Below are 24809 nucleotides of genomic sequence, written 5' to 3' on the forward strand. Positions count from 1 at the left end.
AGGTTACAGGGCCTAAATTTATACAGGTGAGTCACTCTTTATCGAGGAATAAATAGGCGTTCATTCTGTATATTTAGTTGACCATTATGAAGTGTTTTTTGTCCAAAACGAGCACTGGATGCAGGTTGCTTTATCGCTCTTCCGACGTTCAATCGAGCACACTTGCATTTTACCCGGCGGCAAATACAGTTTGAGTGCATAATATGCTTGAAAGAACACGTTACACTACACAGGTAGTGTTGTCATCAATATATGTGCGAGCACTCGAGCGCTTTTTTGCATGCATTGCTAGCATGGTACACGGTGTTCTCTGCGGAAGCAAGTGCCACATTCATTTCTTTGAATTACCTTCACGCGCAAGTTCGGTATTACGTCATAATGAGACCACGATTGTCACCTTTTTTCATGTATTGGTATTGTTTTGTGCCTTGGTTTGATTTGTGACAAAGAATCCTACGTAACGGTGGTGTGGCGCGACTTGAATAACGCCTTTGTCTGAGCTGTATCGTCAGCTTGTTACGATAGTAATAATTTGTAGCGTGTCGCGCTATTTGAAGCAGTTTTTAAGGCAAAAGTGGTCTCTCAATACAGGTTTCGTCATGAGGGCTACCCAGTGAATAATCTGTGTAGTGTGATACGGCTGGGTGTACAGGTAAGTGTCACGTTCCTCATCCACTGGTTTCTACTTTACAGGAAGGAACAACCTCAGTGCACGCAAGGTGGTTAGCCTCTCTCAGTTTTGCATATTTTCTTACATGTTCACATCAGAAATACACCTTACACTTTAGGCTCCTTCACCCAGCAATATAATAATTAGAGATTATAATTCTTTTTAGAAGAGTTCCCCATATTCTTTCTGAATAGTTTTTCATCTTTTTAATTTTTAGAAGATACACGGATTGTAAACCATGTTTTAAACTGATGTTTTAACATTTGTCCAATGCATTTATTAAACAACATATTCATTTTTAACTGGTTGCACCCAAATCAATGTTCTGATGTATTATTTCCTTTGTTGTCGATGCACCATAAAAATTGGAATAATCATCATCAATGCAGGTTACTTCACAGCTGCCTCGACATACTCAAGAAATGGGTGCAGAACCTGCGTAATGCCCACAAACTTTGACTACCACAGCACCTCCAGAAAGTAAAGGCATATGTGTCACGTGGGATTTTTAAAGGCGTTCACAGTATATAATACCTTGTATTAACTGTTGTAGATGTAAGCCGTCTCTACAGTACACTCTCAGAAATTAAAACCGTGAGAACCGTGATAATTGTTTCAGGGCATGCACATATATGCTATAAGAAAATTATTTCTTGAGAATGCACTTCTCTGGCTACTGGTGTTGTTTACATCTACTGTTGATCACATTCATTTATCACGTATTATATTCTTATATATACTATTATGTTAACACATATTTGATCACATTAAATTCAAAATTCATCATATATAAGAAAATACCAGGAGGGAAGTTGCTATTCATTGCTCATTCTAACCTAAAATTGAGTGCTACAAATTTAGAGAGAGTACCTGTCCATTGTCATTCCTAAAATATATATTGTCATTGTATGGTCATAAAACAATAAATGTAGTCTTTTGTGACCTCCCTGCACGTTCATTGTATCCTGAAACGCATAAGTGCAAGAAATAACTTGAATAAACTTGATGTTGTATATACTTGATATAAAATGTTGAATAATATAATGTGTGATATAAAATGTTGAATAAACTTGAACTTGTATATTCTCTTTACTCACCATCAGTGACCTTCTTTACAAAAGCATATCGTGTTAGATTTTTTTTGTTTACGTTTCACAGACCGGGTACACGAGGGCCAAAATGACAAAATCACAACTGTTTCAAGCTCCAAATCGTCCTGCTGCAATTATCCTGTTGCAGACCATACGTGTGTAGTGCAAGAAGGCCCTTGCACATCAAAATCTAAGATGGGAGTTAAACTAAATGCAAAGTGGTTCCTATGAGAGACTTCGATGCTGAACAAAATTGTGCAAACTACGGAAGGTGCCATAGAAGATATTCAGAAAGCGTGTCTGGTCTCGCAACGGTGCTACGACGCTCTCTATTAGATGACGATGATACTCATTGGAGTTTCAGATGTGCAGCTGCATTTTTTCGAACATGCTCCACATAACAAGCATGACAAAGTCAGCACTGGATAGCAGGCCCCCGTTCCTAAGCAGCGTTGCTCACGCTGCAGTTGTATTCAGCAAAAGCATGTGAGTACTCGAGAAGGGCATTCAGTTTGGCACAACCGCGCCTGCAAATAATCAACAAATGAAGGAAGAAACAAACAAACATAGAAGGGCTGTACTTCAAAAAGAGGTAAATCCTGCGTCTCAAGGAGGTGTTACCACTTTTAAGTAACTTAATTGATTAAGCTTACATCACTACCTGATTAACTGTCCTAACGAGCGTGTTCTAATTGCGTGAAGCAATTAGATCACGCTCACAACGTATTTGGGCTGCTTCGGTGTGTCTATATTTGTGAGGCAAAGCACCGCAGTCGTTCACTAAAAGACACTTTCTGCGGCGGTGCTTGATATAAATCATACGAAACCGATACACGGCTAAAACAACGGCTCTGATTCTACAGAACGATCTCTTTCTGCCATGCGAGTATATCCTTTCCCGGACCGTTCTTTATGGAACAATTTTTGTCCAGAACGCAGCACGGGATATTACATACATGGTGGTTGTTAACCTCACATCGTTTCTTGTTGAAATATTGGCTGGGAAACGTACTGTAGTACAATCCCCAGCGCTGCACTGCTGTGACGGTCTAGTTTCGGAATGCAAAACATAACGTAATTAAGAATCGAACGGCAGGACACCTGTGAAACACTGTTAGGATACATCAGTATACTGGCAGCTTACAAAATTGTGTGATGACAAGCAACGATCAACGCCTGCAGCGCTATAAATACTCACAATTTCCGTTGCCTCCCATTGTTTTCTATGGGCGCACACTGCGCTTTAGGGCCTCCCAACATGGCGGCCCGAATGCACGCCTCTCCCCCGCGAGCCCCTCTCCCATGCGCCATCCAGCCTTTATAGATAGAGATCAGTGTAAAATATATCTTCACTGCAGCGCTACACGGCAGGTTAGACACCTCATTGGAAAGGCACGCTCGGCGAGAAAGGCACGATGAAGCCACGGAAAATCGATAATATGTAGAGGCCGTAGAGGCTTGTACTGTCGACACTGGCTAATATGATCACGGCCATTCCCGCAGATTTTGGTCATAAAGCGAATTGTCATATTAACGAACACCACGTGTTACGAGTCGTACCATGCCCTTTCTGTAAGCTTCGAAAATTAGAAAATTATGCAAACTGTCCTAATTAGGCGTTTGAAGAGAATGTTTAACACTTTATTTTTTTTGAAAAAGTCTGAGAAATACGTTTGCTTAGTGTAATTCTCAATCTGACGCATATCGAATTCTTCATTCTGACAGTCAGCTCTGTTCATTTGCGCGTGTTCTCTGACATGTTTGATGAATGCATTATGACTGCAGCGGCTCAAACTGACCATATGAACAAGTACACTGCTGTTTTAAGCATGTCAGACATGGACATCATGAGTCTCCCCTAAAGCGGGCCCGCGTTTTGTCCGTTCTAGGTCAGGAGAACCGCCGTTTCAGTGACCGATGCTCATAGTAACGAGGGTAAAGTGTCTTCGCCCGTAGTTGTGCCGAAAATACCGTTCATTGTCATACAAACGAAATGTCGTATCAATGAAAAGGAGTTGCACGCGGAGACCATTGGGAGGGAACGGCTCTAGAGAAAAATGTCATAAAGCGGGGATGTCGTATTAACGAGTATCATATTAACTCTATTTGCCCAGTATTTACCCAGTATTTGCCCTTTAAAGACTATCAACGTAACGTGGTGCATTCAATGCTACTAAAGAACGGACTTTCCGCAGGCTTGCACCGCGGCTGAGTGCACCCTCCGGGATGAGAGGGCCCTCCACGCGAGCACTCGGCAAGAATTAAGCCGGGTTAAGGACAGGCTCAAGTACTACACGGCTGCACGAGGAAGCCGCAGGATGCGAAACAGCTCCAAGCCAGCTAGCAAAGCAGAGCGGGCCAAGACGATCCGAGACGTGGGTGTGCAAGCCAACACCGTCGATGCGGTACGATACTCCTTTCAGTATAATCTGGGGAAGCAACGTCAGAATAAATCATCTCAGGTGACGTGGTGGTAGCTGAGGCAACGAAACATAGCCAAGTCTCCAATGAAGGCTTCTGAGGGATCGCAGGCGGTTGCTGTTTTGTGGTCTATTTTTGAAGCGTGATGTGGGCAAGCTAACGCTTGTCCCATCCTACAGTTGGCGATACAAAGTCCCCTAGAGAGTGTTGTTATCTAGCGTGCATAACTGTAACGCAAAGTTAGTGTGTGTCCAAAGGGGACTACCTCCATAGGTAGCTCTCCTGCTTGATGACAATGCACACGAAACATAGAATATATCGAACATAACGCTGAAGGCTCCTCACGACGTGATACTTCCACTAAAGAATGGTACTAGGTGAAAGAGCATCAGGAGGATTATGTAAACAGTTTCGTTTTTCGAACTCTCGCAGGAGCGAAACAACAGAGAGACGAGAAACGAGTAAAGTACATGACACGACCTCCCTGTCGTGGCCTGAGATCTTGTATTGTCCCTTTCCCATTTTACTCCCGTGTCGCTTCACATCTGCAAGGGCCTAATGTATTCCAATCTATAGGCCCAGATTCCCGTTTAGGTTTCTAATGATTCCAAAGAGGGAATCATGCCAGGGAAAGAAATATCATTGCAGCAGCTGACGACGACGTGCTCCGTACCTGTCTCCTGTACAGCACCTGGGTCGAGTGGCACGGGCACGAACGAACGTGGTAACCGTAATCGGGGACGGTCCGACGAAACCAGGTGTTCCCTGGAATCCAGCCTGTGTGTTCCAGTTCCTACAACTGTTTCAGTCATGATATTAAAAAGATTCACGTCTTTGACACAAATTCAGATGTGGATTGAGGTATGGGGCGCAAATCGACTATGTCAGCCGTATGATGTTGTAGTATGGGTATTAACGGCGCAAAAGCAACTTGGGCTATACTGCGCTGTGGTGCGTCTAGGAGTGGATTGAAATTTTGGTCAAAGCCGTTGGAGATAATAGTTTGTGATGCTAACGTAGGTGAGACAATGAGACTCCGTTCTGGCAATTGCTGTACCTTTATATTTAGGGTATACCCGTGGCCCACATAATCCGTTGTTTGCACTCATTGTTTGCAGACTGTAGGTATCATCAGCCGCCCGCTACACAGCCTCATTAATGAAAAGGAAACAGCCATGGCCGTCCTTACTCGGGAGGTGAAGTTACTACAGGAAGACAGGTTAAGTGATATGCAGCACGCGATGCAGGCGCAGCAGGATCTGCAAGAGCAACTAGACAGGTTACGGCTCGAGAAGGACCAGCTACTTGACAGCTACAACACTGAAAGGGTAAACCAATAAAGCGTTAGTCTCCGATGCTAAAACACAAGGAACATTAGATATGCAACTGACTTGAGCCAGTATTGTAATATGTAAAGAATATACTATATGTCGCACCATGCATGGGAAAACACTGGGAACAGTGGTGGACGACTTTTTGCCTTGTAAATGACGTGGACTGAACTCATTCCTGTCAGACGTTTCTCGTCCAAGACGCCTAGAGTACAGAATGGTAACGCTGGCTTGAGCGACGCTGCACCACAAGGAGAGGCGCGCGGAAGATTCCATTCTAATCATACCTTCGAACAGCCACCTCCGATAGCTTTATAGAGCGCTCTGACAAGACACTTCGTGACAGCCTGGTGGAAAACGAAGCAGTCTGGTTGCATTCGACTGATTCTTTTCCAACGCTCGCTCCCTACTTCGAGCACCATGGGGCGCTATGTGAACCGCACCGCCGGTACGGTAGCAAAATCTGCCAGACTTCCGGTCACACTACCGTATAGGTGCTTTTACTGAGGATCTTTTGGGCCCATACCCACATGCGGTACACATGTGCGGAAACCGGCTGCGGCTACCGCTGGGCGACAAGAAGAGTGCTTGCCGCCCAGCAGCTGCTACCGCCTGCGGTTTCCGCGGCTCTCTAGATATCGACGCCGACGACGCTGTTAACGTACTGCAGACTGAGTGTGTGTCTGGAAGGAAACAAGAGCGTGACGCAATCTCTTGGACGAACCACTCGATTGGACGAAGATGCGCGTAATACCGCTAAAAATTGTGCATTGCACGATCGAGAAAAATCGGAACGAGGAGGCGGCGTCTCCCGCACCGTGGCAAGAATTTTCCGCGCGCCTTTCCCGCATGTGGGTGCGCGGCCTCATCGCGCTGACATCGTTTATTTGACATGAACCGCGTCCACGTTTTTCCTCTCCCCGTAAGAAAAATCGAAGATGCGTTCAGTTACATGTCCATAGATTTACTGCTCAGACAGTAGATGTCGTAATCGGGTTGTGCGGTAGCCCTCCCGCACAGTCTTGAAACGAGTGCCGGGTTCGCCCGCTCCGACTGAGAGGATAAGTGTGGCTAGCCGAAAATACCATAAGTGTTCCACATTCTCTGCTACGGTGCATGCACTTTCATCATGGGACGATGTCGCGGTTCGTTCCTGACTGTATGTCAGGCCCCTATAACGTCCCTATAACGACTGGACAGTGAATTGGATAGTGAACAATTGGTAGTGGGAGCTGCACTCTAATTTTTGAGGTAGCTGGCCGCTTTCTCTCTCGATGAAATACCATCAGTTTAAGTTAGCGAGAAGCAAATATACTGGGCGCAGTACATCGTTGTGTAATTTATCATCAGGAAGTCTTCTAGTGAATCGTTCGCGATAGAGTCGAAAGAGATCTGGAAAATATTGAATATCACATTCTTCCGAAGCATCACATAGTCAGTTCGCACTGTAGTCGTGTCCAGCTTAAGAAGGAAGAGAAATCTTGTCCGTCAGCTGTCAAAATATTACGGCGCCGCAGATAGAATGGCTGAACGCAGAGAGGTCACGCTCTTTCCCTGCGCTAGATAATGTAATCGATCATGCTCACTCTGCTTCCGTATTGGCTATTAAGACTGACCGCATTGCATTACGCTGCAGGAAAAAGTGCGCTCCCCTACTGATTGCGCGTGGTGGCGCTGCAGTATTTCTCCGGGTGCACTATTGCATCTCCTTATCTCCAACGGTGTATATAGTTCACGGACTCGATTTCTTTTACATCTTAAGTTGAACCCGACTAGAGAAAACGATTGAGTAGGAAATTACATTCTTGAGGGAGGCAACGTACTACCGTAATGTAGGCTACGTGATTGTTGTAGTGTATTATGACTCGTAACTGTCATATGTTATGATTATGAGCGAATGACCGAGGGAGGTCTACTATGGCCATGGTTGGCGTTGACCACCTTGTAGCCAGAACGGTAGCAGAGTAAATGGAGCTTGAAGAACTGAACGTCAGTCATAAGCTTGTGTCGTTGACCATTTGAATCGTCCGGACTGCCCGTTAGTAGCAAAATCTTCAAGGAGGCATGCAAGCTGGCCCACACTGACAAGAACCAAACGCAAGACAGGGACAAAAGTAGGCTAGAAAAGCAGTTTAAAAATATTCTCACGTGACCGTGCTGGACCGACGACGAAAACAGGAAGGAACGAACGAAAACACAATCGCTCAGTCGGACATACTAACGTGGCCAACTTGTATTAAATTAGTTATCGTGGCAGTCCGTCTGTTTTTTCTCTCTCGGGTTTGTTCCTTTGCAGTTCAGTGTACCTTACCGCCACCTACAAAGGAATCTTAAGCTTCCCTCAGTATTCCTTCTCTTCATGCAGACCCTCCGAAAAAAGTATTTCCAAATGGTGCAAGAGATGAAAGGACAAATCCGAGTATACTGCAGGGTTAAACCTTTGACGGAGAACGACATCAACAAGGTGCGTACAGCTGGACTTAACCCGTAAAGTGTACTCCGACTTGCACTTATCGTGAGCAGTGGCGGATCCAGGGGAGGTTCGTGGGGAGGCTTTGCGTGGCAGACCCCTAATGCTGTCAAAGCCGTTGAAAAGTTGCAATTCGATCAGGAATTGGCAGCAACTTTGCGTACGCTATACTGTTGTGGCACAACTTCGCCACAATACACCATCTGCAGCCAGCTACCATTCAGAATCATATCGTGCTGTCTCTTCTGCGATGTGTCCGAAGAAGGCGTATTCTTCCTATTCTCAGCGAATCAGGAAAGATGACGATATTATTATGAATGATAGGGTACGAAGGAAACGAAGGAACGTAGGATCTCCCAAATCTTGAGAGCGGTCTGTTTGCGAACCGGTGAACTTGTTGGAAATTAATTCTTCTGAGGCTGGAACATACAAAGGAAAAAACACAACACAAGCCTCCAGGTGCCTGGAGAGATGCGTGCTTTAAAGCTCTCCGCTGTCTGGCTTTTTTACCGGCTGCCATATTTCAACGGTGAACTTGTATATGACAGCGTAGAGCCCCGCTCGTACCGGAGTCGTGGTAGCGACCTTGGGAGTAGTCACATTAAAGGGCGACCCGCATACGACGTTTTCTCGACGGAAAAGCGTCGACGGCTCGACGGTTTTCCGATGGGCTCCGAAAACAATAGACGCAGACCTGTTTCGCCGACGTCTGTGGTAAGCAGCAGCGACGGCTCGACGGTTGACCCCGGAAGTGGCGCGTCCTTCCTGACTAATTCGGTGTCTTGCCGGAAGCTGCCGCAGGCACTGCGGGACAGTTAGCTGCTACCTGTCATGGCGTACGGCTGTGTGCATGCACCCGGCGTTTCATTTACCATTTCGTGTGTACAAAACGAAACAGACATGGGAGATAGCGTATGAACTCCAATAGAGGAAGTAGGAACATTCCTTCTGTGCAAGAAAAAAAGGCAAGTCGTCCCAGTTGCAAGACAAATTGTTGCGATGGTTGTTTCCGCAGGAGACAACAGACGTGAGTGTCACTCGGAGAATACGTGTTTAACTACTCAACAAGCAACTGAAGCTTCCCATCCGTACCCCGAAAGAGCCACATATTCACTGTACCACTGTTCTCGGATGTTTGTTGAGCTGTGACAAAAGTAAAAGCTTTTGTAATCAGCCCCTGTACATTCTCTTTACAATCTCCTCTCCTAAACCTGACCCCACGATGTTAAATAAAGTAGTCATTGCTGGTTCTACGTTTCTGTCGTCTAGTTCTTGTCGTGTTTCGTTCGTAAAAATTATATGTATGCAGTATGTTGTCTTGCATTTTCCACCTTAAACCTTAGCTCTCCCTCGCATACATTCTTCTAACTTTCGTGACTAGGAACGAAGCAATGGGTTCCGAAGGCCAAGCCGCCGAGCATCGCCGACGCCGCCTAAGGAAACGTCGAGAAATCGCCGTATGCGGGTGGATTCAGCGGTTGTCCGTCGATCTGACGTCACAACTCCGGAGCTGGACGCTTTTCCGTCGAGTAAAACGTCGTATGCGGGTCCCGCTTAAGGCGCCATGGAAAAGGGAAATACACCTGGAGTGTTCTTGTAGTGGTATACCCCCGAGTCAAGTTTGATCACGAGCCTGCGTTGTAAGATGATGTCTCTACCGTGAATGGCAAGCGCAGTCAGGCTGGGTACATGACGAAACGTTCTGTACGTCGTCGCCCGCCCGTAGCGTAGCCTGAAATTCACCGACACGCGTGGACTGCGATAGTAGCATTCGACGCAGTGCGTAAAGTGGTTTCGCAAGGTTCCCTGCTCACTTTTCGGGAACGGCATGCTTCGCATACGGCATCTCCTATCAGGGAAAAAGTAAGCCCCTATGTCAAGGAGTGCTGTGAAGTACTTACCCAGGGTCTGGACTGCCGTGGTGGGTTCCCTGCAAGGATAAGAGCGCCAGACGACGCAAGCGACGAGCGCCGAGATGCTAGCGCCAATGACCTTCGCGCTGTCAAGAGAAGTGGAAAGGCTTCGCTTAGAGGCATAATCATGCACATACTTCTCTGTGTGACAGCCGACGTCGCCGGGTGGGCTCCTAGGGACGTCGGCGACAGCCGTTTCCTGGATAATATTGTGGCCGTATAGGGCACTCCTGACGAAAATGGTCAGGCTGCCTTCAATCCCAGGACACCTTGGTCTGGCAAACCTTTCCCTCTAATAAATGTATATCCCCTCCCCCCCCCCCCCCCCCACAGCACACCGATTGAGGGACTGAACCCTGAAAGAAGAGAGAAAAAAAAAACGACTGAAAGAAATTCGACCGAGCTCTCCTGTGGGTGTTTGGTCTGCTGGTCCAGTTCCTCCAGGATTCCAAGACCTGTATAGTCAGGGGGCAGGAACTCAGCGCGAAAGCGCCGCTTGAAGTCATCATTGGACAGGAAACCGGGCTGGGGACCCGCGAAGACCCACGCGATTAGATCAGCATCCGTTGCTGCGTACGTCGCATAGCAACCGATCATGTGAGCGGTTATTCGAGACACACACCTGCCCGAAACACTCAAGGCCGGACGCTGTCAAGTGAACTTTGTTCTCCCGCACTCTGGTGTAAACGCAAGACGAACGCTAAGGCGCAGTATCCTTCGGACCATCTGCCGGTACACATGTACCTTATGTATTTGTCTCTAAGGAAATAAACTGGACCTCCATGTAACATCCATGCTGACCTGGTAAACGTCCAAGCCGTCAAAGACGTCATGCACGGATTTAATATCCGTGTAACCGGTGAATGTCGGAACCGGGACGTTCAATCGAACGGGGTTCCTTGGCTGAAGTAACGGGGGGTCTCGCTCCGAGCTGCTGCGCCATCAAGGAACATAGCTGAGGCTATATGTTCATGTGCCGCTCCAGCAACGTGGAAGTTCCAGGCTGGTTCCGGATTCCGGGTCCTTTTCCGGGAAGCTCCGGGTCCTTGGTTGTTGCAGGAGTGAGCAGGAACTGCTTGGGGTGCCTCGCCCTCCGCCGAGGTCTCGTCCGGATTCTCAGTTACAGCAGGCGCTGCCGTTCGCCGGGTGCCGTAGCCATGTTGGGGCGCACGTTCACTCTCGGAACACAGGAACTCAGCGGGCAGTGGAACTCAGAAATACACTTAACATAGATTCGCATATTCGTTAAAACGCCACGCTTCTCATAGCATTGGCAAAGACGGAACGCGCCTTCACGATGGGCGCCATTTGCCAACGATGGGCGCCATTTGTGAAAAAATCCTAGCACTCGGGGGTTCCAAGGCGTTTGCCAGTAGCCGGACACAGGAGAGGCCAGACACGCGAGAGCACAGCCAAAACAAAAAGGTTATTACCAAGGATGGAGTACCTCCACGGTCAACCAGAGCAAATCGAACACCGAGCGCGAAACTTTTTCATCATACAACACATGCTGGTGATCGACCTTGACTCGGGAGTGGGTCACTGCAAGAGGACTCCAGGAATATTCGATTTTTTCATGGAAGTAATCAGCCAAGAGCGTGTTGTCTGGTGAAATTCTATTATAACAGTGCGAGACATTGGTTACTCTGGTCAATCTTGTTAGGGTACTTGTTAGTTCCTGTCACAGGTTGTGTTTGCTACGCTTTGTAGAAATGCCGAACATCCGTGCCGAATGTGGGAGCATTCAACATGCGAAACGAAGTGGACAGAGGGGAAGCGAAAAATGGCGGAACAGGGTGATCTTGATTGAATTACATTTAATACCTAGAGGGTTCTGGTGTACTTTGAAAAGGGAGGAAAGTGTCCTGTATTCGGATGCCGGCCTTGTCTGAATAAGTATTTGGCCCGTTTCTTGCAGCCACAGTTGTACAGGCAGGTTTGCGGCGGACACACCTGACAGCAAAGCAAGCGGTCTTTCCTCTGCAGGGACACTGCAGGGACACTGCTTCCTCCTTTCCTGCGTTGCGCATGCGCTATCCTTAAAAAAGTCCTGATTCTTCTATTGCTACTCTATCCATGCTTGATGTTACCAGAGCTGATCTTTCTCGGGGGAGAGTTATTGGCAGAAAAGGAAGAAAAGATCAAAGGGGAAAGGTCAGCCATGCAGCACGCCGGCTTGCTATTCCCTAAAAAATAAATAAAAAAGACACCCGGCTCACAGGGAGCCCAGGAGGCCCGTAGTACGCAAAAAGCGGAGCGCCACTTTTATGACACTCCACTGGCTAGCTCGCTGCACAGGGCCAAGGAGTCTTGCTAGGGAAACGTCCGTGCACCCAAGTCCTGAGAGGCGTTGCCGGAGCACGGCACCTTTCTCGGCTCCTCTTATTGCCACGTGCTGTGGCCGTGCACCCATGCTGTGTTCATATAGCGTAATATCTTGTCACTTTCAGCAAGTGTCTAGCGCCGTCGTGCAGACAGACGACTATACCTTGCTCGTGCAGACGCCACGTGGAGACAAGGAGTTTACCTTCGACCGAGTCTTCATGCCCAGCCACACACAGAACGATGTCTTCAGAGAAACTCACGTACGTTTCTTTTGGTTTTAGTGGTAAAAGTTGCTCTCATAATGGTTGTTAACTTTAGGACTACTTTTGACATACACAATGCAGGAAAAAAAAAAGAGTTTTAGATGTTAGGGTGGGACGGAATAGCTGTTCCATCCTGATTGTGTGTTCTGTATCTCGCTGCTAATGTGTTCAGATGCCCATATATCATCACAGACAACAAGTGCGACCTCCTGTCACCCCTCGACCACACAATGGCTGTGATGGTCCGGTACTGGCAGCCACTGCCACTCTGTCGGACTCTTCATTTCCGGTTAAACCACATTGACATGGGATTCACTAAGGGGGTATGCAGTTGCTTTCGTCGATAAGACACTGAACGTTGTGGAGGATACCTATTACGACTGGGGCCGCCAGCACACAAACCCCCTTTTTGCTATATATGTATAGAGCAAGTATTTGAATCGGTGCAGATCACCCAGGGCTGTACGGTGGCCTCCGTCGATGAGACACTGATTTTCATGGAGGTTGTCTGGTAGGGCTGGGCCAGTCAGGACCGCCGAATATGATGCGACATCTTTCGTAGAAACAATGGGATGATATAGACTCTTGCCACGTGAGCCATGCATGTGCAGACTATTATCGATTACCATGTGGATACTGATCATTTGAAGTTCTGCTGGCAATGAACACTTCTATATGGCTTACTTGTAATACTTCTATATGCATTACTTGTAATACTTTAATTGCAGAGCTTGGTGGAGTGTGCCATAGACGGATACAATGTGTGCATCTTTGCATACGGCCAAACCGGCTCTGGAAAGACGTATACTTTACTGGGAGAGGACGGCATCGTCCGCCGAGCCTTTCATCGAATTTTTCAACTGGTAGAGGAAAACAAGTGAGCGGCTGGTACTCATTCGCGAGGGTAACGTTGCGTTTAACGACAAATGGTTCACACTTGTGCAGGACAAAACAGGAAATAAAGGTAGCAGCTACCTTTCTGGAACTTTACAACGACCGGTTGATAGACCTGCTGAATCCCAAAGGATGCTTAGAGGTACGTTCTAAAGCCGTACTGATGTTGTTGTTGATGTTTGAGGCCACTCCTCAGTGCCCAATTCTGCTGCACCTTGCGTTTTATATACAGGGTGTCTTTTTTTAGGCGATACAAATTTTTCATCGAAAACTATAAGGGCGATTGACATACTGTTTTCACTTTTATCATCTCTGGGCCGGCGGACGTTCTTGGCCATACGTTGCTCAACCGTCAAATGACTAATTACCTAAAATCGTTAATTAACTTTTTAATTATAAAAGCTACGAAGTTGTCCCAGTGAGCACATCTGTTCCTTTCGGTGACCTGATATCGTAACCGTTTTCAGAACAAAAATCCGTTCGGTAGATCGTCCGCAAAAAAATCGTGAACGAACACAATTTTTTTCTTTATTTTGTTCATTGCGCATCTTCGGAGACCCGTCTTTCCTTCACCCCCAACGTGAGAGGGGGAAAGAGCACACTGTCGCCTCTTGCGTCCTGGAAAAAGATTAACGGAGAATGCAACCCAAGATAAGGGCAGTGCCGATAGCGTCGCCCGATACATGTGTTTTGTTTTGTTTCTGCAAGTTAAAGCTAATTTCCGACGCATGAGGCGGCGCTGTGGCGGCATCTTCGACGCATGAGGCTCCTTCACCATCGACAACACAATTAAGTTTTTTTTCTTGAGATGGTTACTGAAACACCCTGTCTAGTAGCAGAACGGACGTAGGAACACAAAAGCGAACCGTTCAACTTCAACTCAACGACATTACCTGCCAGTATACCAATGCTTCATGCGATTGAGGTGCAGTCTTCATGCCAGTTTTCTACTACTTGGATTTTCGTATTGTACCAGAAAGAAGTGGTATAAATACTGGCGATATCGCGGAGAAAGACTCCGAGTAAAGACTATACGCAGCATCTTCGGACAATACTTATTATAACGCAACATGTCTGGCGAGCGCTGATACTCTACAGATCACACTCGCCATGCGTCGCCTTCTTCGGGTGACCGAGTCAACCGTTGAAACATAATGAGGCAACGCGACGGAGACACGGACAGAAGACATACATGGACAGACAAGTCGGAACATTGTTTCATTGTATCACTTCACCCTCTTGGTTACTCACCACCAAATATAGGATTTCCCCTAAACTCTTCAACACTATATCTAGGCACATAGAAGAGCCTTAAGCGTAGTATTGTCACTCAGCCCTGAGGGATCCCTGTGCTTCGAGGGACCCTTCCAGTAGCCTCGGCAATGCATTGGGCACGCGCTCGCTGCGCGTCCAGGAGGCGCTGCCGAAGCGCAGGGATCCCTCAGGGCGTGATTGAGAATTTCTGTCTAACCATCCTGCACGTGGCAAGTTATTTTGTATACTCATGTCTGCAGGAAAAACTGGAGATCCGTCGTGACGCTAGTGGACAAACCCTGGTTCCTGGAGCCACCGTGGAAGCCGTTGAGAGCGCCGATCACCTCGAGAATTGCTTGTGTCGCGCCGAACGTAACCGACACGTGGCCGCTACACAAATGAACGGCCACAGCTCCAGGTCGCACTTCGTGACCACCATTCTGTTGACGTGCACCAACCACTTCAGTGGGTCCGTGCTCCGTGGAAAACTTAGTCTCGTGGACCTGGCAGGCAGCGAGCGCGGTAGCAAGAGTGGACGGGACCACGTCAAGGTAAGGCATCCTTTGGTTAGTTTCCCGAACACCGCAATAGGGCCGAGAGTGGTTCAAATGTGGGTGTTGAATGTGTAAATATTGCTTCGAGTACCCGCCGTTCTGCTCCTCGTTCATTACCGACAATAACGCAGAAAATCCGACGCGACGAAAAACAAACAAAACAACAACAGTAGTTTCTGTGCGAATTGACATAATGCATCGTAACAGCAGAAGCCGGATGTTGAGAGTATGCCGGAATTTCTTCTCTGGAAATTGGAGGGCACGTGACGCGGACAAGTCCAGTCAGGGAGTGGCCGGAGGGTCTTTTGCGACCGGTTTGCGGATGGGACGGCGTCTGCTGGTCGCGGAAAGTCTGTGATCGGCTTGTGGAATGTCACTTCTGGGTTAGCGCTGCACGTGTTCGTATAGCCATGGGCGCCGAATCGTGTTCCACGTGACATGGTCCTGCGAGACAACTCACATTGGTAAGCGAAAGTCGGCGTATTTACCTTGCGCTTTTCACTCAGTATATTGCGGTTCGGAAGTGAAGCAGACGACCTCGGAGACAGTCGCCTGCGCTGCGCTCCCATTCGTGTGCCTGGCTTACGTCATCATGATGTTACTATTGCTGGGGCTTCCGCAGAGGCAGCTGGAGTGCGAATCTTTTAAACTCGTTTCATTTAATATGTAAGCTGTTTTCCGAAGAGAAATTTGGCGAAGTAGACTGTCAAGAAGTGATGAGCATTACAGTATCAGTATCATAGACTCATACACATGTTTCCGAACGCGAAAGTCACTTTAAATGGTCGAAAATATCCGCTGTCGTGCTGTGGGACACGTGCATATAAGCTGGCTCACCTTACGTGTAAATTTACTCCCACTGCAACGGAATGCTGGTCAACAACATTGGTGACTAAGAACACAGCGACGCTTGGCTTCATAGTCAATATAAGCGCCCTTTTTGTGAATCTCTCCCATAATTTTGTATATGAGGAGAAGCTCCCAATCAGTCGACTGTCCAAATGCAAATGTTGAATGTGAACCACCGTACAATTCAGTATCAGGAAAGAGAAAAAAGGAAATGCTTATTTGATATTTGTTTGTAGAACTGAACCGATGCAATGTGCTGTTGAGCCCTGGATGGACCTTTTTCACAACTGTTTATGGGCATACGCTGTGACCTTGGCGCGCCGGACAAGGTTATCCCCGTGTTCAATAGATGGCGCTGGATGGGGACCACAGGAGTGGAGAGCAGTGGGGACATCGCGCGAACTCGTCGGCCCCACTCCAAGACCAAGCAAAATTCCGCAAAATAAAGAACAAGGAGAAAGAAAACAACGAAATAAAATTAAACAAAAGTAAAATAAAAGGAAAAGAAAAGAATTGGAATATAAAGGACAAACTATCAAAAGGTGAAAGCAAGATGAGATAGGTCAAAGACAAGGATGACCTTAAAAAAAGGATGAAGGCAATGCGTATGAGGGTGAGAAGTGAGGGTCGGCCATTGAAGAATGAGGACATGAGTTCACAGGACGTCCATGAGACCTGTGTCGCTGAGGAACGTCAAAACTGCTTTTGTCACAGACCGCCGTATGGGATGTCGCACTCGGTCGAGCAGAGTGGCCAGAGAAACGTCTGTGCACCGCGGCTCGAGGTGTGTCGAACCTGCGGCAGTCGAGGAGATGTGGAATATCAGCTTCAACAGCGCAAGTTGGGCATTTGGCGAGTGGAGAAGACTCATTTTATAGAGAAGCAGAGGTGTCCTGGCGACATTAAGTCGTAGTCGGTGTAGAATGGACGCTTCTCAACGCGAGGAATGGTGTGTGGCAACGAAATCCATCGACTGGTCGATGGATCGTAGATGATCGTTTAATCGGACAGCGCCCTCTTGAAACTGCCGAGTGCCGCTGTGGCGAATTCGGCGTATCTGTAATCGAGATGCTGAGACTGAAAGTGGTAGTGGACTGTTATTGATGGGGACGGTCCCCATGGGCACGACGTGCTAAGGCGTCTGCGCGGGTGTTTCCATGCAGGCCGGCGTGACTGGGTACCCATTGGAAACAAAGGCTATGACCCGAGGATAGAAGTCGGTTGTATGTTGCGACTATCATGGTGTTTAGGCTGCGGAGTTATTGCGCTCCACCGGTCTGGTGACGGCTCTCTGAAAGTGCATCCCCCATCATCATCCCCTCATCTGTTCCCAATGCGCAATAGGGCACTGTACCTGCTCAGTGCGGTGAATCGCCCACCTCATCATCATCGAATGTATGTGTGTGTGTGCATTTGATGTACGAAATGTAAAGCGTGATGAAACGTCGACAAACATTGTCCTTGTTTTTTTTTTGTTTGCGTTGCAGCATCCGAACTTGTGCAACACGGCTGTACGCCCCTGCAGTGCGGGTCTGCGGATATGCCCGCACAACCCGCGGTTGCGGGTTGCTCCACCAAAACGCGTGTGGGTGCAGATCGGGAGACGCCGTCTGCGTGTGCGGTGCGGGTTTGGGTCGAGAATTACATCCCCGCGCATACCACTAGTGATAAGAGTATTACCTAGGTTGCAAGAGACGAACAGGACGTGTTGTCGACATTTGCTATATGGAGTCGTATATACGCGTGCCATTGAACTACGGACGAGAAAATGGCTCATGTTGGCAAGACCAATGCAATAGACATAGCGCAATAATGTGTAGATATTCCAATATATTTCACGTTATGTAATCTGGGAAGCCACTATTGTGCATGAAGAATAAAAGAAGACTGAGCACATGCTGGGATTTTCCCACTGGATATTTGAAAACAATAAAGAAAATACTGAAATTGATAACGAAGGCGGTTCACTAAATGTTTACTGACTATCTTAATGCGTTTGCAGGAGGCCAACAGCATCAACAAGTCCTTGACTGCACTGGGTGATGTCATCCAGGCGTTGTGCTGCCGTCAACCACACGTGCCTTATCGCAACCATAAGCTGACCATGCTCATGCAGGATTCTCTCGGTGGCACAGCGAAGACGCTCATGTTTGTCAACGTCTCATCCGCAGCTGATAACGTCGACGAAACAATCAACTCCCTCCTGTAAGTAACTCTTAATTGATGGGCCTTTGAATAGATATACGCACGCAATTATCCATGCTATACCTCCTCAAAGGGATCATCGCAACCGGAAACGTGTGTATGAGACCGGTACGATAATGTTCGGCACCTCTTCACAGTCTACTCAGCCAGGTTTCTCTTCCGAAGACAGCTTACATACATATTAACTAACCGAGTTTTGAAGTTTCGCAATTCCTCTGCAGCTAACACCATGATGCCAAGGCACTCGAATGGGAGCGCAGCGCAAGCGATTGTCTGCCGGCTCGTCTGCCTTCACGTTCGCACCGCAATCTACTAAGTGAAAAGTCCTTAGTAAATACGCCGACCTTCACTTGCCTGTGAGAGCTCTGACCCACGTCCTGCGGAGAACGGTGTTACCGTAATTTCACGTGTATCAGCTGCGTCTTATGCAATAATTTTGTTTTTCGCGGACACACTGCGGCTGATCTGATGACTATTTTTCCGGGGTATTTTACCATTACCCAGGTTTTAACGAAAGGGCCGACAGTGTCTCCAGAACAGCACCGCGCTGCCAAAGCACGAACAATGCATAACAGGGGCGCAGTCATATTCGAGTGCACTGACCTTCCTGGTATCTTACCCCCAAGCAGCTTTAACGAAAGGGGTGGATCTTCTTGGAAGTGATTCTTGTGAAAGACTACTGCCCCATCTATCCAGTAAAAAATACGCAAAAACGGCACAATCAGATCTCAGTAGAACACAAGAATTAGCCTCCTTTGTTGTACACCATGCCAACCCGGAATGTGAACCACAAGGTTTAGGGCCTTCTCTACGGCCTCCTTTGTCGCAAGACCGGCAGGAAGGGTCGAATAAGTGATATTAATTTTAATTGATTGATTTTATATCTTCACCACTGATTTACCGCACAAATCAGTCGCGTCCTATTGCCTGCGGCTTATTTGCGGTGCGGCTTATACGCATGAAATTACGTTACGCTCCTGGCTGCACGAACACGTCCAACGCTAACCCAGGAATAATACCTTCCACAACCGATCACAGAAAGTGTTAGCAGAACGTACTTTAATAGAATAACGTGCGAAGCGCGCAAAGCATAGCGAGCCTCGCACCACAGATAAAACGAAGAGAAAGAAAAACTTCAATCCGTTGTTAGCGTTATCCAACACCCCAACTCGTTAACAACGATTCCCTACAATTCCCACTTGAGTTCTCAGTCGTTCGAAGTTTTGTTTGCAAAGAGCTTTCGTGAAACAGTCCGCCGCCATATTCTTGGTGTCACAGTATTCGAATCGAATTATCTTTTGACTAACCAAGTCACGAATAAAATGGTAGCGAATGTCTATGTGCTTTGTCCGAGTGTTGGAGCTTGCATCCACGGTGAGCCTGATGCAGCCTAGATTGTCTTCGTAAATAACCATTGGTTCAGCCTGTGGCGCTCCCAAATCCAGTAGCAGCTGACGTAGCCAAAGCAGTTCTTGAGAAGCACTCGCTGCGGCAACGTATTCAGCTTCGGTGGATGATAATGCAACACAGAGTTGCTTTCGGCTGCCCCAAGACACACTGCTCTCACCAAGCTTAAACAAAAAACCCGATGTTGATTTCCGGTCTTGAGGGTCTCCTGCCCAATCAGCGTCGACGTAGCAAGAAAGCTTGAGTACTGCAGTTACTGGTAATTTCAGTTTCATGTCCTTAGTATGGTTGAGGTAACGTAGTACTCGTTTTAGTGCGTTCCAGTCTCTCTGACGTGGACAGCTAACTCGTCTGCACAAGACGCCTAGCGCAAACGCTATATCTGGCCGTGTTGTCGTCGATATATGCAGTAGAGCCCCAACTGCTTCTTTGTACTTATGAGTAGTTGGTAACAAATCCTCGTCTCCCCTACACTGGAGGTAGCCTGCGTCCATAGGAGTGGCAGCGCCCCTTGCGTCCTCCATGCCAAATCGACTTAGGAGGCCGCCGATTTTGTTGCGTTGACTGAGAAGGAAACTCCCGTCCGCTTCACGCTCAACTTCAATTCCAAGATAGTGTGTAACATTTCCAAGATCCTTCGTTCCGAAGTGGTGATTCAACAGTTCTTGTAGGTCTTGAATACAACCGTCATTCTCATGCGCAATGATTATGTCGTCCACATATGCTAGTACATACAACCAACTGTCTGTGTACTTCGTGTAGAGGCAAGGATCCGCTTTGCTTCTGCACAAGCCATATTCAAGTAGCACTTCGTTAAGCCTTTCGTTCCAAGCTCTAGCGGCTTGTTTGAGTCCGTAGATGGATTTCTTCAGTCTGCACACGAGGTGGCCTTCTCCATCTTTTACGTATCCCTCTGGTTGTGACATGTAGATGTCCTCTTCAAGGTTTCCATGCAGAAAGGCTGTGTTGACATCACAATGCTTGACTTTCATCCCCTGTGCGGCTGCGACTGTTAGTACTGCTCTAAAAGTGGCCTGCCTTGCAACAGGTGCAAATGTGGCGTCGTAATCAACACCATATTTCTGAGAGTAGCCTTTCGCAACAAGTCTCGCCTTGTACCTTTCAATTTTCCCGTCTTTGTCACGTTTCTTTTTAAAAACCCACTTGCAACCTATCGCTTTCCGCCCCTCTGGCAATGAGACAAGCTCCCAGGTTCCCGTACTGCATAAGGATCGCATTTCTTCGTCTGTTGCCTTTATCCACTTCTCTTTTTCATGTTCTGGCATCATTTGTATGTCTTCCCAACATTCCGGATCTGAGAGATCTGCTTCAAAAGTGACGTAGGAGAAGCGCTCTGGCGGTACACCTTTGTTCGTTCTTTTCGATCGCCGAACTACAGTCTGCTCGTCTCGCTGTGCGGATTGTTCTCCTACTGTAACCTCCACACCGTCAGTCACAGTGTCTTGTTCCACGTCAACGGGTCGGTGAAGGACTGGCGGGTCCAATACTATGACGTTTGGACACCCGTAGAAATCCGGTTCCACGGAATTTTCGTCGATTACGACAGAACGGCTAGTAGACACTCTGTTGTCAGGATGCAGAATCCTGTATCCTTTCTGTCTGTCGCTGTACCCCACGAAGATACGTTCTTCCGCGCATCTGTCCAACTTCCTGCGCTTTTCCTTCGGAATATGTACAAAAGCTTTGCTGCCGAAAATTCGCAAGTGACTGATATGGGGCTTCTGTCCAGTCCAGAGTTCAAAAGGTGTCTTCGTCGCAGCCCTCGTAGGTAGCCTATTCTGTAAGTAGCACGCAGTTGAAATAGCTTCCCCCCAGTACATCTCCGGAAGCTTCGCCTCGAAAAGCATACTACGAGCGCTTTCACAAAGCGTTCTATTTTTCCTCTCTGCGACACCGTTTTGTTCTGGATTGTAGGGTACGGTAGACTGGAATTGAATTCCATGCTTCCTGAGGATTGCTTGCGTTTTGCTGCCCGTGTACTCTGTCCCATTATCACTGCGAAGTACAATCGGTCGTTTTCCGAATCTATTTTGCACATACGCTATGTACTCTTCTAGCCGGTCCGGAACTTCTAGCTTTGACTGTAGCAAGTAAATAACCGTATACCTCGAATAGTCGTCAATAAATGAGATGAAGTATCTCCTTTTGCCAACTGTGGCGGTCTGCATTGGACCACACACATCGCTGTGTACCAAGTCCATTAACTCTCGAGATTGTCTCTTGCTCACTTGTGGAAAGGGTTTCCTCGTCATCTTTCCTTTCAGACAACTTGAGCACTTCAGCAGCTTGTCGCAGTCCCGTATGTGGATGCCTTCAGCAAGATCATCGCGGACGAGCGTTCTCACCGCTTCTGGATCTCTGTGACCAAGCCTCCGGTGCCAAGTATGAATGCACTCGGCGTGATCTCTTCGAGTTGCAGCACATCTGTCTTCCTTGCATTCCAGCTGATAAAGACCATTGCTTAAAGAACCCTTGGCTAAAAGAATGTCGCCGTTTGTGACAGTGCAGACGCCACCGTCGAATGTCACCCTGTGGCCGCGATCTGTAAGTTTCCTGACCGAGAGGAGATTCCTTTCAAGCGATGGAACATACAGTACGTCGCGTACTTGTATGCGGCGAGTTGTTCATACTGCAGCACACTCGATAAAACCGCTTCCAATGCCTTCTGATGCAACACGCTGACCATTGGCCACAACCACTGAATCTGACTTCTGCTCCCTAAATTCAGTGAAAAAGTTCCTGTCGCTAGTCATATGACTCGTGGCTCCGGAGTCTATACACCACCCACCGTGGAAATTAGCAGCAGCACTGGCGAAAGCCGTTTCTTCGTCCTGGTTGATTGCACTTGTGGCCTTCGAAATACGTTGTCTTCCTCTCTTGCTTGCCTTCCACCTGTAGCAGTCCTTCTTGACATGTCCTTGTCTTTTGCAAAAGAAACACTCCCTAGTTGCTTTCTCTCCTTCGCTGAAACCCTTGAAGTGCGCGGTTTGTGCCCTCAGCACTGACTCCATGCATTGCGGGTTTTCCGATCTTCTCCTGAATTCATCTACGAGTTTTCCCTTGACATACTCGAGTGTCAACTCACTTTCAGGACGTGCATCAAGCGCTGTGATCAAGGTCGCATAATCTTGAGGGAGTCCGCTCAGTAGTAGTGCAGCTACTTGGAAATCGGTGATCTCTTGCTCCATCCCTCGTAAGCGCTCTACAAGACTCAAAGTCTCCCTAATGTAGTCTTGCATCTCTTGTCCGTCACTGAGCCGCGACTGGTAAAGCTTACGCAACAGGCACAGTTTGTTGCTCATATTTATCCGCTCATGGAGCTCCTGTAGCGCTTTCCACATTTCTTTCGCTGTCGTCGCCTTGCAGATATGGATTATTTGATTGTCCTCGATGCTGAGCGAGATTGTACTCTGTGCCTTTTGATCATTCGATATCCACTCTGCTGAAGGAGTTGTGGGCGTCTCTTCTTCGACATACTTCCAGGTACCTTCCTTTATCAGAAGCATCCGCATCTTGAACTTCCACGCCTGATAATTGTCGTCTCCCAGCTTCGCTACGGTGAACTTATTTGGTTCCACCATTCCTGACTACCATCCAACCTGGAGATATGTTAACCTTGCCGAAGCTTGACTGAAACCGTCCTGGAGATGACCTGTACAGCTAACCAAGAGCCTAGTGCCTGGGCCCATAACCTGTTAGCAGAACGTACTTTAATAGAATAACGTGCGAAGCGCGCAAAGCATAGCGAGCCTCGCACCACAGATAAAACGAAGAGAAAGAAAAACTTCAATCCGTTGTTAGCGTTATCCAACAGAAAGTCCACCGCTCCGCGACCTGCAGACGCCGTCCCAATCGCTCGCCGGTCGGTCGCCGACGGCTCCCGACCGCCCCTCATTGGACTAATTCGCGGCACAGGGCGCTTCCTGATTGGCCTTTCTCCGACGTTGACGCTTTCTCTGATTTCCAGAGAGGGAAGTCCGGAATACTCTCAACGTACGTCGTCTGCTCTTGCCATGTGCTACAGCAAATTGCACAGAAACTATTGCACTAATTGGCGTCTGGCTTTCGGCGTTATTGTCAGTTACAAACGAGGAGTAACATGGCACTGTACTTTCGGAATCGAATGTGAAGAATTAGATGGTCCCTTTAAGGAATAACGTCTTATGTCTTCAGCAAATAGCATGTTTTGAGACCACAAGCTTTCTATGTCCTCATCGCGCGCAGTTCAAAAGTGCGGTGCCGATGTCGCCTCTTTCCCGATATTATACCATTTGCAATCTGGTGAGGTTTTATATTGATGCATCTTGGTAGCTAGCAACAATTGCGTTTTAGAATATTCTGCAACGTAGTCTCAGAGATCGCAAGAACCCTAGCGATTTTGCAGCATTTTTAATGATACTTGTTGATTGGTTGATTAATTGGAAAAAGGAGAACGTGTTGTGGAGTGAGGGCCTTCTTAGCTAGGCCCTATGCGGCGAGTTCAGTCAGCACCAAACTTCAGTCTAAAACCTAAACTCCATCGAATAGCACACTGTGCGTCAATCGTTTCCACGAATGATAGGGTTATCGCTTCTGATTCGAGGAGATAGGGAGGCGTTCGCCTTTTTGTGTCAATTGTCATGTATCCAAATTGACATAAAAAGGCATACGCCACCCTCTCTGAATCGATAGCGATAACCCATATCATTCGTGGCTATGGTTGGCGAAGAGTGTGTTAGGCAGTGAAGTTTTTTCAGTGTTCTTTGTCATAGGAAGATCGTGAAGCGCTCAAACTAGACACAGACTGACAAGAACGAGGAGTGACTGTTCTGCTCTGTCGTTTCTGCGCGTCCGTGTCTAGTCTGAGTGCTTCACAGTCCCCCTATGGAATACCAACAAGCCCAAAAATCAACACGTTGTTTGTCATGTGTCGTCGACGACGCAGTTGGTTCGGTTTCGGTTGTGCAACGGATTTTTCTGGGGAAGGGCTGCCTCAGAGCAAAGGTCGGTAAGATGTTCTTCTTTCTTTTTCACACGCATTCGATTGTCGTCATTTGTTGTCACTCGTTGTCAGAACAACCCCGATTTATTGTCCTGAAACCTCAGGATGCCGCGAAGCCAAATCCCGGGGTTCGAGACATGAGAGTCACTGGTATCGCGGG

At 47.6% G+C, this 24809-nt stretch overlaps 1 protein-coding gene across 3 annotated transcripts in view; it reads left to right on the forward strand.

Moving 5' to 3' along the window:
- Positions 1–24809, forward strand: part of LOC135388798 (uncharacterized) — an 81996-nt gene that overhangs the window by 55372 nt on the left and 1815 nt on the right. For all 3 annotated transcript variants that reach the window (XM_064618606.1, XM_064618605.1, XM_064618604.1), the window contains 8 exons: positions 3957–4166; positions 5301–5510; positions 7879–7977; positions 12347–12481; positions 13213–13361; positions 13430–13520; positions 14893–15183; positions 18038–18240. In XM_064618606.1, the coding sequence (XP_064474676.1) occupies positions 3957–4166; positions 5301–5510; positions 7879–7977; positions 12347–12481; positions 13213–13361; positions 13430–13520; positions 14893–15183; positions 18038–18240 (1388 nt within the window). The remainder of the gene's footprint in view (positions 1–3956; positions 4167–5300; positions 5511–7878; positions 7978–12346; positions 12482–13212; positions 13362–13429; positions 13521–14892; positions 15184–18037; positions 18241–24809) is intronic.

This window comes from Ornithodoros turicata, chromosome 3, assembly GCF_037126465.1.
Source record: "Ornithodoros turicata isolate Travis chromosome 3, ASM3712646v1, whole genome shotgun sequence".
Lineage (NCBI taxonomy): Eukaryota > Metazoa > Arthropoda > Arachnida > Ixodida > Argasidae > Ornithodoros > Ornithodoros turicata.